This window comes from Rhinolophus sinicus, linkage group LG02, assembly GCF_036562045.2.
Source record: "Rhinolophus sinicus isolate RSC01 linkage group LG02, ASM3656204v1, whole genome shotgun sequence".
Classification (NCBI taxonomy): Eukaryota; Metazoa; Chordata; class Mammalia; order Chiroptera; family Rhinolophidae; genus Rhinolophus; species Rhinolophus sinicus.
In genome coordinates this window covers 2557140-2572479 of record NC_133752.1, presented here as the reverse complement: position 1 = coordinate 2572479, position 15340 = coordinate 2557140, and the positions used below count along the sequence as shown (strand labels likewise).

General features: G+C 51.6%; 1 protein-coding gene and 1 long non-coding RNA gene across 2 annotated transcripts in view; one reads left to right on the top strand and one right to left on the bottom strand.

The window, feature by feature from the left end:
* HTRA3 (HtrA serine peptidase 3) overlaps positions 1-8673 on the top strand; it is a 31225-nt gene extending 22552 nt beyond the window's left edge. Inside the window, exons 7-9 of the mRNA XM_019711538.2 lie at positions 3386-3434; positions 5021-5116; positions 7540-8673. Coding sequence (XP_019567097.2) covers positions 3386-3434; positions 5021-5116; positions 7540-7705 — 311 coding nt within the window. The 3' untranslated portion in view covers positions 7706-8673. The remainder of the gene's footprint in view (positions 1-3385; positions 3435-5020; positions 5117-7539) is intronic.
* A 1353-nt stretch (positions 8674-10026) lies between these two features.
* Positions 10027-15017, bottom strand: LOC141569003 (uncharacterized). Its single transcript, XR_012492364.1, has 4 exons — positions 14824-15017; positions 14403-14630; positions 10292-10390; positions 10027-10203 (listed from the first exon to the last, which is right to left on the bottom strand). It is a non-coding gene; the product is annotated as an uncharacterized LOC141569003 (long non-coding RNA).
* Between the last annotated feature and the right edge of the window lie 323 nt (positions 15018-15340).

Genomic DNA, 15340 nt, shown 5'->3' with positions numbered 1-15340 from the left:
TTTGTCAAAAATAAAACGAGCATATTCTGTCCTATTTGTCTGTTTATCCGTCTTTGTGCCAACCTCACACTGTCCTGATTATTGTGGTTTTATGTCTTGAAGTCAGGTCGTGTCAGTCCTCCAACTTTGTCCTTTGTCTTCAAAGTTGTTTTTGTTCTTCTAGAGCCTTCTTCACATTTCCATATGAATTTTAGAATCAGCTTGTCAAGTCCCACCCAAACCCCCCCCACCCCCGCTGATATTTTCACTGGCGTTACATTGAATCTATCGTCAATTTGGGGAGAATTGTCATTCTGACAACATGGAATCTTCTGACCCTTGAACACAGACTCTCTCCCCATCATTTACATCTTCTTGGGGTTTCCCTAGGCAGTGTTTTCTAGTTCTCAGTGTACAGGTCTTAACTTTCATCAGATTTATTCCTAAGTATTTCATTATTTTGATGCTATAAGAAATGGTATATTTAAAATTTTTTCAATTTCTGATTGTCACTAAAATGTATGTTGGTCCTGCAACCTTGATAACTCTTGTAGCTTTTTTATAGATTCCATCCGATTTTCTGCATAGATGATTATGCAGTCTGTGAATAAAAGCAGTTTTACTTCTTCCTGTCCAGTCTGAATGCCTTTTTATTTTAATTGCCTGGCTAGACCCTCCCATAAATACTGAATAACGACGGTAAGAGTGGATATCTTGCCTCCTTCCTGATCTTAGGGTGAAATCTTCCACCTTTCACCATTAAATATGATGTTAATAAAGCTTTTGCATAGGTGGCCTTCATCAGATTGAAAAAAAAATTCCCTTTTATTTCTAGTTTTTATCATGAATAGATGCTAGATTTTGTCAGATGCTTTTCCTGCATCTTTTGAGATGATGGTTTTCCTTTTTGTAGTCTGTTAATGTGGTAAATTGCATTGGTTGATTTTTGAATGTTAAGCTTTCCTTGCCTTCCTGGGACAAACCTCACTTAGTCATGATGGATTCTCCTTTTGAGATATTGTTGAATTTGATTTGCTGAGGACAGTGAAGGATTTTCCACAACTGTCTGCACAAAGGATATTGACCTAGTTTTGTTTTCTGGTTTTGGCATCAGGAGAATGAAGTAAGCAGTTGGTTAGGAAGAACATTCCTCCTGCGTCTCCTCTAATCTCAGTTTCCTGCTATGACACGGCCTCTCCTCTCATACTTCCGGCCACCAATGTGCAGGGCTTCCCCATGCTGTGCCCTACAATTTAACTCGCAGCTGACACTGTCTGGAGATGCGTCAGATCCCACAGGTGAAAAAGGTTCCATCCCACAAGACCGGCCCTGCCTTCAGATGCTAGTCACACGTTCAGCTTGTCCCCCATGCTTCTGACCGACTGGCTATACATCTCAGGTTCCCATGAACCCCTCCTGGAGTTTGATCATTTTCTAGAGGATCTCACAGAACTCAGGGAAACAGTTTACTCACTAGATCACTGGTTTATTATAGAAAGATACAACTCAGGAACAGCCTCCCGGAAGGCATGCAGAGGACAAGGTGTGGGGAAGCAGCGTGGAGCTTCCGTGCCCTCTCCAGGCACACCACCCTCCCAGCACCTCCATGTGTGCATCAACCCGGAAGCTCTCAGAGGAACCGCCCTCAGGTTTTCATGAAGGCCTTGTTACATAGGCGTGGTTGGTTAAACCATTAGCCATTGGTGATTATTTCAACTTCCAACCCATCTCCCCTCCCCAGAGGTTGGTTTCCCTGGCAACCAGCCCCCATCCTTAGGTGCTTTCCAAAAGTCACCTCATTGACCTAAACTCAGCTGTGGTTGAAAGGGACTTGTCGTGAATAACAAAAACCCATTTCTCCTTCACAGTTCTGGAGCTATTTCAGGAGCTGGGAGCAAAAGATGCCCCATAGCTCTTATCACTTAGGAAATTACAAAAGTTTTAGGAGCTATGTGCTGGGAACCATGGGCAAAGACCAAAATATACATTTCTTATTATAAATCACAACATCACAGCAGTAGTCACTCATTTTCAGTTTTCTAGAGGAGTTTGTGTAGAATTGATATTATTTTTCCTTAAACGTTTGATAGAATTCTCCTAGGAGACCATCTGGGCCTGCTGTTTCTTTGTGGGAAGATTTTTAACTACAATTTCAATTTCTTTAATAGATATAGGTCTAGTCAGGTTATCTATTTCTTCTTGAGTGAGATTTGGTAGTTTGGAAATTTCAAGAAATTTGTCCATTTTATCTAAGTTGTCAGATTTGTTGGTATTCAGTTGTTCATAAGAGTCTCTTATTATCCTCTTAATACCTGTAGAATCTGTAGTAATGTCACCTTTCTCATTCCTGATATTAATAATTACATCTTTTTTCTTTTTTCCTGATTAGTTTAGCTAAAGGTTTATCAATTTTATTGCTTTCAAAGAATCAGTTTTTGCTTTCATTTATTTTCTCTATTGTATTTCTGTTTCCTGCTTCATTGACTCTACTGTGTATTATTTGCCTCCTTCCACTTATTTTGGGTTTCATTTTACTTTCTTTTCCTAGTTTTCATGGTGAGAGCTGCAGTCATTGATTTGAGAACTTTTCTGGTATCAGCACTTTAGTCCTATCAATTTCCCTCTAAATACTGCTTTACCTACATCCCACAGACTTTGATACGTTGTATTTTCATTTTTATTTAGTTTACAATCCTTTTTAACGTCCTTTTGGCTTCCTCTTTGAAGATGAGTTACTTAGAAGTGTGTTAGTTTCCAAGTTGTTGGGAATCTTGTAGATACCTTTCTACCTCTGACTTCTAGTTTAATTTTACAGTGGTCAGAGAGCATACTTTTATGATATGAAATTTTAAAATTTACTGAGACTTATTTTATGGTCCCGAATATGTAAACGTTATTTCTGAGTCTAGGACACCAGCGAAATCACAAGCTAGAGCAGCTGGGGGGAAAGATGTGCCACCTTAGAGGGTTGTGTGTATAATACTCCAACCAGAGAGCCTGGCACACAGTACTCACAGGGCATCGTGGATTAATATTATTATTTGTGGGGAAGGCAGAGGGAGGTGATGAGTTCAGATCTGAGCAAGTTTGGGGAACCTGCAGGATGGAGGCTGGAGAGAAGAGCACCACTGGTCACTGGGGTTAGTATGGAGCTCAGAGGGGGAATAGATGTTGGAGCTGATATGGTTGGATGGTGCCTGAGGGTGAGGGTAGTGGGAAGCCATCAGATTGAGCCAGGACATCTTTCAGCCTCAAGAGTAGCCAAGAGCTCTGGGCACCTGAGCATATGCGGACCAGGCTGGCCCCAGTAGAATGGCTATTGCTGCTTTCTGCTCCTGTGGGTGAATTTCTGCCCCCACCCACCTCTCATGGTGGTTCTAACCAAGTCCTGTAATGTTGTTTCCAGATTGGAAGAAACGTTTCATTGGCATACGGATGAGGACTATCACACCAAGGTGAGTGTCTGCAGGAAGCCGTCCCCTGCTGCCCTCCATTGTCGTCCCTCACCTCAGCCCTCCTCCTAGCCATGCCTGGCCACCTGCAGGTGCAAGCCAGATGCACTCAGGCTTCTGAGCCTCTGCTGAGACCAGTCCCTCTGCCTAGAATACCTTTCTCCTTTTTGCCTGATAGATTCCTTTGGTTCCCTCAGGACTTCATTCAAGTGCCCCCTCCTCCAGGAAGCCCCCTAGATTAGCGTCCTGTGGCTGCCATAACAAACTACCACAAACTTGGCTTAAAACAACAGAAATTCATTCTCTCACAGTTCTGAAAGCCAGAAGTCCACAGTCGGCAGGGCTGTGCTCCCACTGAAGACTCTTGGGGAGGGGGGAGTCCTTTGCCCCTCTCAGCTCCTGGTGACTCCAGGTGTTTCTTAGGTTATACCTGCATCACTCTGATCTCTGCCTCTGTCCTCACATGGCTTCCTTCTTTCTGTGTGTCCGTGTCTAATTCTCCATCTTCTTTTACTTGTAAAAACACCAGTCATTGGGTTTAGGACCCACCCTACGTCAGGATGATCTCATCTAGAGATCCTTAAGCAGTTACATCTGCAAAGACCCTATTTCCAAACAAGGTCACATTCTGAGGCTCTGAATGGAAGTGAATGTTAAGGGGCTGCTCAAGTGGGAGCACATGCCTCCCCGCCACGTGCGCAGCTGTGCTTCCCTCAGCATTGCATTGGTCCCGTGGCGTCAGTATTGCCTGTTTGTGCCCCCACCTCACCAGGTCTACAACAGAGCGGGTGTCTGGGAATACTGCGTGAGTGACATGAAGAAGGGGGTGGGGAAGAGGAGGGAGACAGAGGAAGTGAGCGCACTAGGGAGGGAGGAGAATGCAAAGTTAAGCTCGAGGATTTGAAGAAGGAAGAGGTCACTGCATTGGGGAGCTCTGGGAAGAACTAAGGCGTGCTCAACGGACCACACCCTCCAACCCAGGGAGCCCCCAAAATGATCGTTCTTCCTGTTTCAGCCACTGTTCATCTAGGGGGTAAATCTAAAGGCAATTTGTAATCAAGACCAATATACCAATTTATCTTTGACACGTGTTCTTTATTTGTCTCTTTCATCCATCCACCCACCCATCCATCCACCCACCCACCCACCCATCCATCCATCCATCCAGTCTTCTATCCATTCCATGACTCACCACTCATCCCTCCTTCTATCCATCTATCCATTATTCCTTCCCTCCATCAATTCATCTATCCCTCCATCTTTCAACCATTCATTCCATCCTTCCTCCCATCCATCCATCCATCCATCTGATCACCCATCCTTCTACCTTCCTTCTTTTCTCTCACCCCCACTCCCACCCCACCTCCCATCTATTCACCACCCTATCTCCACACTGCTCACCATGCACCTTCTTGAGGAGCCCAGGTTGAGTGGGGGGCACAGACAAGAGCCAGTGAGAACCCAGATGGTCGGTGGCAAGACAGGCCAGTGTGGGAACCCAGGAGCCTCCTCGTCTGGCCTGGGTGGGGGGGCAGCTCTGCGCCTTCAGAGGCTCAGGGAAGGGCCTTCACCTGCAACTGTCTTTGCAGTTTGGTGGAAGAACTGAAGGCCAGCAACCCAGACTTCCCAGAGGTCGGCAGTGGGATTTATGTGCAAGAGGTTGTTCCAAATTCACCGTCTCAGAGGTAGGCTCCTCAGAGGGGGCGGGGGGACTGGATGGGAGGCCGTCAGACATCCTGGTGGGCCTGGGGCCTGGGCTGGGCCTGTTTCACTGACCTTGTGCTTCTGGGCAAGATGTGATGTGGAAGTGGCTGGTGGGATGCTGGCCTGTCCTGTCAGCCAGGGGCAGGCTGGAGAGATGAAGCATCTCTTAGAGCACTGGCCATGCCCTTCTGTGGCCTGAATGTCAGGCAGAGCGGTGAAGGCCCAGCCTAAGAAACAGCCTGACTCTCACCGGCCCAGTGGGCTGGCCTGGGTCTTTCTATTTCCTCATCTGCAAAATGGACATGACTCAGCCTACCCTTTCTATTCCGGGAGACTTTATCAAGGTCAAGTGCTGGGGAATGTTGAATGTTGCAATACCAGGAGCTGAGGCAAACACGTAGTGAGGTCGCTGCACATTTGCGTGGGTAATCCAGGCCCCTAGAAGGGCTCTGAGCAAGTCCCTTCCCCTCCTTGGGGCTTGGTCTCCACCAGTCCTGTCAGTGGTTTCTGAACTCATTCCGGGAGCTGGAGACAGTCCACCCTGGGGCCTGGGGCTGCTGCAAGGGGCAAGGGCAGGGTGTGGAGCGGAGAGAGGAGCCGGGCAGGCAGGCGTTCCGCCCTCACGGCGCCTTCAGCCAAACAGGGCCTCTTCTTTCCATTCTATGTACGGTGCTGCTCCAGGAGGCCGTACTGGAAGGCATGGGTCCCCCAGGTCCTCTGTAGTGACCACAGGTAGCACACATGCCCAGCCCGCAGCACGCCTGCAGTGAAATGGTTGAAATGTAGCTCCGTGATGCCAAAGGGTGACCACCCAAACTCAGACCCTTTATTCAGGGTTGCTGTGCTCTGCTGAATTCAGCAGGGCAGTTATGGAGAGTGGCCACGTGCCAGGCACCCTGAGAGCCAGACGGGTGAGATTGGTGGTGACTGACTGCCGATGACCAGGCTGCATCATGAGCTGGGCGCTTCACACGTGTCTCAGGTGCTCCTCACTGCAGCTCAGGAGGTATGGGCTACTGCTTTCACCCCACTTCACAGATGGGGAGACTGAGGCTTAGGGAAGTTAGCCCTCTGAGGCATGGATCCTGGTGCTGTGGCCCAGACATCTAACTACTATGCCTCCCAGCCTGGCCTGCCTGCCTTCCAGGTGGCAGTGAGGTCACAGCGAGTAGGATGCAGAAGGCGGCTGGCCCGGCGAGCTCTGGGCCCTATGCCAAAGTCCATGTAAGAAATGTCCAAACCTGTAGAGAGTCTTTGTAAGAGTTAATTGGAGCCAAACAGATGCCGTCTGCCAGGGAGCAAGTTCTCAAATGCTCCGGAGAATAATAGTTTCACAGTTTCTTCTATGCATTTGGAGTTAAGGAGGGAACAAGGAAGATGGCCTGGAGGTGGGACAGCAAGGCAGGGATTAGATTACGGGAGAGTTAAGGAGACTGTGCTGTCTTGAGGGTTAAGGCCCCGTTGGAGGGGTGTTACTTCCGGTGCTTCAAAGGTGTGTTAATCTAGATGCAGGAGAACAATGGACAGAACTGGTTTAAGACTTTTCACTACAGAAGTTAGAGGCTGGGGCGTGAGGACCCACCAGACCTGCCCAGTTAGGGATTTATGATCAGATTCCCCGTGAGGTCACCTTCTGTACAACCCCTTTTTCCGTTCACACGAAAGTCTTAGAAACTGCAGCAGCGTCAGAATCAATCGCCCGGACCTCACTGTAATTTGCAAAGCATGTCCCCACACAGGACTGCAGGTGTGGAAACTGAGGCTCAAAGAGGTCAAGTACCTGGCCCGAGGTGGCCCAGCTAGGAAGCTGCATCCAGATCTGGAACCCAGCCCTCCTGGTGTATGGAAGTAGATTGACAGAACATGGGTCCATCGTAGGACATTGGTTTTCATCTGGTGCAAGAGCCTTGCAGTCGGGGCTCTGATCTTACCTGTTGAAATGAATTTTCTTTTCTTTTTAAGATTTTACTGGGGAAGGGGAACAGGACTTTATTGGGGAACAGTGTGCACTTCCAGGCTTTTTTTTTCCAAGTCAAGTTGTTGTCCTTTCAATCTTAGTTGTGGAGGGTTCTGTTCAGCTTCAAGTTGTCCTTTCAGTCTTAGTTGTGGAGGGCGCAGCTCAGCTCCAGGTCCAGTTGCCATTGCTAGTTGCAGGGGGCACTGCCCACCATCCCTTGTGGGAGTCGAGGAGTTGAACCAACAACCTTGTGGTTGAGAGCCCACTGGCCCATGTGGGAATCGAACCAGCAGCCTTCGGAGTTAGGAGCATGGAGCTCTAACCGCCTGAGCCACCGGGCCAGCCCTGAAATGAATTTTCTTAAACTGCTGCTCTTAGACCCAGTTGTGCCCTGACAGGGCCCAGGCCTGATGGGCTGCGGTGACCACGTGTCTCTTCTCTTGGCAGAGGGGGCATCCAAGATGGCGACATCATCGTCAAGGTCAACGGGCGCCCTCTGGCAGACTCGAGCGAGCTGCAGGAGGCGGTGCTGACCGAGTCCCCACTGCTGCTGGAGGTGCGGCGGGGGAATGACGACCTACTGTTCAACATCGCGCCTGAGGTGGTCCTGTGAGGTGAGGCCACCTCCCCCATCGCCGAGCACCGGAGCCTGCAGCTGAGGACAGGTGCCAGCCCACGGGCTCCACCCGGAGTCGCCGCCTCCCTTGCGGTCAGGACGAAGGACTGAAGTCGGTCCTCAGCAGAGCCAGGGGCCTCCTCCCGGCTGTCCAGGGACAAAGCCACAGTCTGGACTTGGCCAGGGGTCCGCCTGTCAGCCTTGGGAGCGTTGGCTCCTGCATCACGTACCCACGGGGGCGGCCCAGTGTCCCCCTTGTACAAAAGCTCCTGAGGGCCACCTTCCAAGTTCCCCGGATAATGTAAAATGATTCTGATACTTGAGAAGACTCCTCTATAGTCCCTGGAAGTCCACCATCTCTCCCACCTTCCTGCCTTTGCACCTGATACCTCTGTCTGAAATGCCCACTCTGCTTCTGCCCCACCCTCCCCTCACCGACTCTCACCTCGGGTGTCAGCTCCCGAGCCTCCTTGGGCCCCGTGTCAAATGACCAAGGCTGTCTGCCCCTGGAGGGCAGGCCACGTCTGACCCCCTGGGGAGCCAGGTGTGGCGGGCCTGGCCCCGAGCAGGTACCCAGGGATGTCCTCTGGCCACCTGGCTGAGCCCTGCAGCTGGAGGTGAGGTCCCCCTCCCCAGGCGGGAGAGAAGCTGGCAGGGAGCAGCCTGTGTCCACCCCCTCTGGAAGTCTGCTTGTCCTCTGGGGCGTGACTGTGCTGTGGTGGGCAGAGGAAGCTGGGACCTGCCGGGAGGAGGGGGCTGCAAGGACTGAGCCCCTTGGCCTCCCATGTGCTGTTCTGTGTGGAGCAGCCAACTCAGGGGCTGCCCTGTCTCAGCAGGAAGGACCCTCCTCTCAGCGGGGAGCCGTGCCTTGCGAGGTATATTTGTGAGCTTTGCTTTACAGTCGACCCCCCATGTTGCTTATACTGTGTTTCTCTACTGTATGGAAATTAAAGTTTACAAGCACATGGTCCTTAGCCAGCAGGGGCGTTTGGGGCACCCACCCCCACCGGCCACAGCTTCTCCTGGGACCCAGAGCCAACATCAGTAGGCATGAGCGACACCCAGCCACTCAGGACCCTGTTCCCCCACTTACCCTAACTTCGTGGTCTTGGGCAAGACACCTCCTTCCCACCTACCTTGGTGTTTCCCCTTGTACAGGATGGAAACTGAGACCACCAACCTCCTGGCAAGTGGGCAGAGCACTTGGAAAGGTGCCTGGCTGACAATGAGTCCCTGCCGTGCTGTGTGTACCCAGCAGATGACAAACCTTTCCCTACATCTGCTCTGTGTCACCCTCACCAACACCACCCAGAGATGGGGACATGAGGACAAAGCATTTGTACAATAGGAAGAGAGGAAGCAGGTTGCAGGTGGGCAGGGTCTGCCACCAGCTGGCCTCCGGACAGCTGTGTGACCACGCCCACCTTCTCCCTGGGGGGGATGGGGCAGAGTGAACTGCAGAACTTCAAGCCTGGGACTCCACAGAATGACCCCACCATGGGGTTAATTTTAAGACATGGTCTCAGGTAGCCATGGCGGCAGTCAGAATCCCGTTTGGTACCTCGGAGGGACTCACAGGAGAATCCTGAAGACAGGCACACAGGCCGACGGTGACACTGGGTGTGGCCCGCTCCATGCACTGCAGCCAGCCAGAGCCGGGAAATTGGACCAAGAGCACCCATGCCCAGAAAAAGACCAGGAAGTGTTGCAAGCAGCTTTTTAATGCAGACACAGTGATCTGGCTCACCATCCCAGTTTTGCAATCTGTCAGCTCAGGTTACCACGTGCACTGGCTCCCCTCTCTCACCCAGTGCTAACCAGACCCCGCTGGGCAGGGAGGGGCTGGGCACAGAGGTGGCCCTGCAAGACTCCTCCCAACCTTCACCAGGCCATGGTGCTCACCTCCTGCTGGCCTGCCTGCCCCCACCTCCAACTGCCAGTGTCTTCTGGAAAAGTCAGATCAGAGCCTGGCCAGGAGCCTGGTTCAGCCACAGGGTGGGGCTGCCCACTTCCCAACCACCCCCATCCCTCCGCTCCTCCCCAGTGTGGGTCAAACCCAACAGACCCCGTGCCATCCCAACACCACCACCCCCACTTTTCCCCTGCCCACCTCCCGTCTAGAATAGTCCTAATGCCCGAAGTCCACCCACCCTCACAGGCCTCCGCTCTCACTTCCCGTGCTTTCCACACACACGCAGTGGCCCACATAGCGTGGTCCTTGTTCCTCCATCTCTGACCCCCTGGACCAGGAGCCCGGAGGCCACGTGGCCCTGGCTGAGAGGAAGGAGCCCAGCAGTGCTGGGGCAGAGGTGCGGGATAAGGTCGCCCGTGTGAGCCTGGACCCAGGAAGAGGGCGAGCTGGGCGCAGGGCGTGGAGAGCGAGCTCTGGACTCACCCAGGGCCAGGCTTTCAAGAGGGATCTGAAGTCCAAGGTCAAGGAGGGGTCCATCCGGTTTCTGGCTCACCGACAGATGCCCCGTCGCTGTGAGCTCACCCTGTGGGAGGCGGGGAGAGCGAGCTGAGTGGCTTCTTATAGGGGCAGCAGTCTCATTAGGAAGACCCCACCCTCCTCTAACCACTCACCTCCCAAAGCCCCCAGCTCCACACACCATCACGCTCGCGTTCGGGCTTCAGCAGATGAATTTGGGATGGGGGGACACAATCCAGTCCATGGCACAGACACTAAGGCAGGGCGGGGAGAGAAGCCAACTGAGGGATGTGACATTGAGGTGCTGGCCTCTGGGGTAAAGCCTGCAGGAGACCCTCTGAGAACTGCCGATGAGCTCGGAAGCGTCCTGTGCAGCACGGGAAACTGGCGGCGTTCATGCACAGACCCCACCCTCTCTCGTTCTCGTTCTCGGGGCTGCCCTGCGTGAGGCTGAGCTAGAGTTCCCAGGGCTGAAGAAAACCATCAGGCCAGAGCCCAGAACTGTGCCGCTGCTGCAGGTGACCTCAGGGGCGGGGCGTGGGCGGGGTAGCCACAGCCCCTGCTGTCCTCATCTTGAGAGACAGGCGGTGGAGGACTGTGGAAGCCCCAGCCCCTGCCCAGCAGATGCCCATGGTTCACGCATTTCTAGCACCTAGATGTGCAGCCCAGCTCTCGCCTCTGGGCATTCACGGAACCTTCTTTTCTCTGAGGTCTGGAGCAGGGGGTAAGAGGGAGGGGAGCGGGCTGATAGCCAGCTTCGCTCTAAAGCTGTGAGAAGGTTCCTGACAAGGTCTGGCCCCAAAAGTACCCCCAAACATCACTTCCTCTCGCTCCCTGCCACCGGCCCCCGGGTGACCATAACCATCACGCCTTTGGCCTCAGGTTGGCCACGTGTGAAACAGAGATGGGACATGAGGTCCCTGAGCTCGGAGTGAGTGGGTCTGGGCAGCGTACTCGGCTCTGCCCCTCCCTGGCTGACCTCTCTTGGGGGCCTCCGCTCTGCCCTTCCCCATCCACGGGGGCCGGTGATTGCCACCCCCAGGAGGAGGGACCCTTCATCTGATACTGGGGCTGTGGGCTCACTCACCCCGCTGGCCCTGCCCCAGTGGAAGTGGGCTGTGTGGTGTTCAAGGCCTCTGACCTCTTCCAGCCACCCGACTGGGCGGAGCGGGCCTCCCAGCTGCTCTTCCAGCTGTGCTTGGCGAAAAACAACTTTTTCAGAGCCTGCCAGCTGCCACAATTGTGCAATCCTCTGGGTTCTTGACACAAGCCATCACAGGCCCCCGTGTCCAAAAGCCCCATTGGACAGAGGTGGACACTGAGGTCAGGAGAAGGACTTGGGGTCACACATGAGTGAGTGGCTGGCTTCCAGGCGACTAGGGCTGGGCTCCTGACTTCCCCTCGGGCTGGGCTGCAGCAGACAGCTGTGGCCACAGCTGCAGCAGCACAAACATGCACTGCCTGAGGGTGTGGGGTGTGGCTGGGGTCTCCAGGGGAAGCAAGTCCTGTGGGCATCGGACCTGTGGGTCATCTTCCTTCCAGAGGCCCTCCCCGCCTCTCTGGGACCAGTGGACCCTGAACACGGTGACCAACGATGGAAATTCAGCAATGGGTCAGATTGGAGGGAAGGAGCAGGGGTACCTGGCACTCTTCCCGGCTTTGAGCAGCTCCTGGGGGAGCCTGGGGCTGGACGCCTGCCTGCCAACACCTGCCCCAGCTCTGTGTCTGTATATAAGGCGTTCTGCCTCTAGTCGCCCCCTCCCCTCGGCCCCGGGCAGCCAGATGCTCATCTACCCCACTCACAGCCCAGAGGGCTGCCCTGTTCTCGGTCCTGTTCGCCAGGTATTTGGGGATCCGCTGATGCTCTCATCTCCCTCCTCTCCACTCCCCTCTCCAGCCCTGGGCCTGTGTGCAAGCTACGCCCTCCACCTGGGCCCTCTCTCGGGTTCCCCTCTGCTTGCTTCACTCCCACGGACCATCCCCTCCATGGATGGGCCAATAAACAGCCCTGAAGTTATCCACCTCAGAAACCCCCGGAACCTGTGAATGTCACCTCACATGACCAAAGGGACCTTGCAGCTGTAAGCAAGTCAAGGACACTGAGATGGGAGCTTCTCTTGGATTCTCTGGATGGCCCCATGGGACCTCGGGGTCTTTAGGAGAGGGAGGCAGGAGGGTCAGAGGAGGAGATGTGATGATGGAAGCAACAGGTTGGATGACACGAGAGACGGGGCTGAAGCATGCAGGGACTTCAAAAACCTGAGAAAGCTGTTACCTTCCTGAAGCTTGATTATTTTATATTTACATGTCGACACACAACCCAACTGGAATTGACTTTGGTATATAGCACAAGCAGAGGTCAAGTTTGCTTCTCTATCCGGACATGTGGGTTTGTAATTCTCCCCTAAACCATTTATTCAAAAGGCAATTCCTTTCTCCTTTGTCACTAACCAAGCTCCCGTACACGGGTAGGTCTTTTTCCAGCCACCTAGGGTCCTGTTGCTCTTTCTATCCTTGCCCCTTCGCTATTTAGCTTTATGGTATATTTGGTTATTTAGTGCACTGAAACCATGCATGTTGTCATACTCTGCCTTCAAGGGTGCGTAGCTATTCCCAACTCTTTGCTTTTCATATGTATTTTAAAATAAGTTTATCAAGCTCCACTTCATGTGAATTTGGTTAGAATGGCATTGGGTATTCCTCCATTTAACTAAATTTTCATTAATTTCTCCCAATACTGTTGTATAGCCTTCTGTGTAAATAGCTTATATTTGATACTGCAAATAACATGCTGTATTTTTTTCTTTCTCACTGTTAATATATAGACTTGTTTTTATTACTTCTTAATTTTTCATAATTTAAAAAATATCGGCCTTATATCCAGCAACCTTCCCTTGTTAATTCTAACTATATCAACAGGTTATTTTTGGATTTGCTACATACTCAGTCACATCATCTGTAAGAAACGAGTTTTATTTCTTCTTTTCCAATCCTAATACCATTTACTTCTTTTTCTTGCCTTATTGCAGTGGCTAAAGCCTCTAGTTCAGTGTTGTATAGAATTAATGATGACCGACATTTTAATCTTGTTCCTGATCGCAAAAGGAAAGCTTTCAGCATTTCACCATTAAAAATAATGTTTGCTGTAGGTTTTTTGTAGTTATTCTTTATCAGTTTAAGAAAAGTTCCCTTTTATTCCTGTTTGCTAAGAGTTTTTATTGTGCATGAATGTTGAATTTTAACAGAAGCCTTTTCTGCTTCTACTAAAATGATGAAATGATGTCCTCCTTTGTTCTGTTAATGCAGTGAAATTCCTTGATATTGAACTATTTTACCAACCTTGCATTACTGGACAAAACCTAATTTTACTATGATGCAGCATCCTCTTTAAATATTTTTGTTAATGTTTTGCTTGAGATTTTGGTGTTCCTACGTGCAACAGGTCTATAATTTGCCTAATGTTCACAATGGAGTTTGCTACAAGATTATTCTGACCTCATTTTATGACTTGGGCAGTGTTTACTCTTTTTCTGTTCTCTGGGAGAGTCTGTATAAGATTGGCATTATTTCTCTCTTAAACAGTGATAGAGATATTTCCTGCCTGCTCCCACAGACTTGGCACCGTGGTTGGTCCCAGTGGGAAGCTGCCTTTTTACGAGATTACACCGTGCCTCTGCATGCATTTTTATACTGTATTTGGGTAGGAAGCGTCGATACTCTGGGTCATCCAAGGGCTGGGCCGTGCTCTGGCCTCTGTCCGCGGGAGTCACAGCTTCTGCCAACAGTCCGTGTCATCCACGAGTGGAGCCGTTTTCTATTTTGGTGTCACAGACCTCATGGATGGGATCCAAGTTAGCCGATATCTGACAATGTGTTTGCGTTTAGAGCTGAATTGGGTGTAAAAATAGCTCTGGGAGAAGTGGCTGCCAAGGCTGGTATTCTGTGTGGACAGTGGCAGGTCTGGGGCTCAGGGCAGGGCCCTGGCTGAGGATGTGAGGGGAGCACATACAAGACCCTGCCTGCTGGCCCCTGGCCCCTGTCTGACCACACTTTCCCTTCTCCCCAGAGCCAAATGCTGTCTGCTCTGGGAAGCCTTCCCAACCTCTCGGCTGGGGTGGCCTCTGGGTCCCTCCTGTACTGTCAGTTTACCTGCCTGTCTCCCCATGAGACTGAGCTCCTTGAGGACAGGGCTAGGTTGGTCTGAGTCATCTTTGCATTGGTAGCACCTGGCCTAGGTGCTTAGCGAGAACTTTGAGTTCAACCTACCTGAGTTCCCACCTTGTCTCTGCCATCCCCAGCTCTGTGACCTCAGGAAAGTTGCTCTCCCTCTCTGGGCCTCGTTTTCTGCACTTGGGAAGCAGAACAGCAATTCCTCCTTCTAGGGCTGGTTGTGACTCAGAATATTCAGGCTCCGCTCCTTTCTTGCTGCCCTTGGACTCCTGAGCCCACATGGGCAGCTCTTTTACCTGGAGCAACCTGCGCATGGGACTCTCACTGCGAACAGTAATGGTGCACACACCAGACAGGTGCATTAGAATTAAAGGGATAATGCAGGCAAAGTCAAATTAAAACTCTGTTTGGCACTTCATAAGTGTCCCCAAAATATTAGCATTGATCGTCATCACCATCATCACCATCATCACCATCATCACCACCACCTCCACCAACATCCCACCATCACCCTCACCATCACCATCATCATGATCATCATCTTCATCAGTGTCACTCCAGAAGAATCCACTTGCATAACAGACACAAATGTTGAATTGCTGAAGATATTGTGGGGAGCAAGCCTTGTAGCAAACCACTCAAAGATGCTGGCAATCCCACAGTAGGGCGGGTTCCCCTGGAGCCCCGCCTTCAGTGCAAGGCCAGCTTCCTCTCTGACCCTGCTTCACCTGCTCTCTGCACACCACTCCCTCCCCTCCCAGTCTCCCCAGAAGCAGCAAACCCCTTGTCCTGTTTGCAGTCTCCCCCAGTGGCACTGGGCCCAGCAGACACTCTGGCCACAGAGGCCTTTCCTGACTCAAGCACATCGAGTGCCTGCCCCACACAGATTCCCAGGACAGTCAGTTGTTTCCATTCGTTTGTTCTGCGTTGTTACATGGAACATGCCTCCGGCCCCATGCTAAGCACCCAGCATCTCTCCCAACTGTTCCAGAACAATCTGCAGCTGAGAGATGTCAGAGAGCTGGCTTTCATGG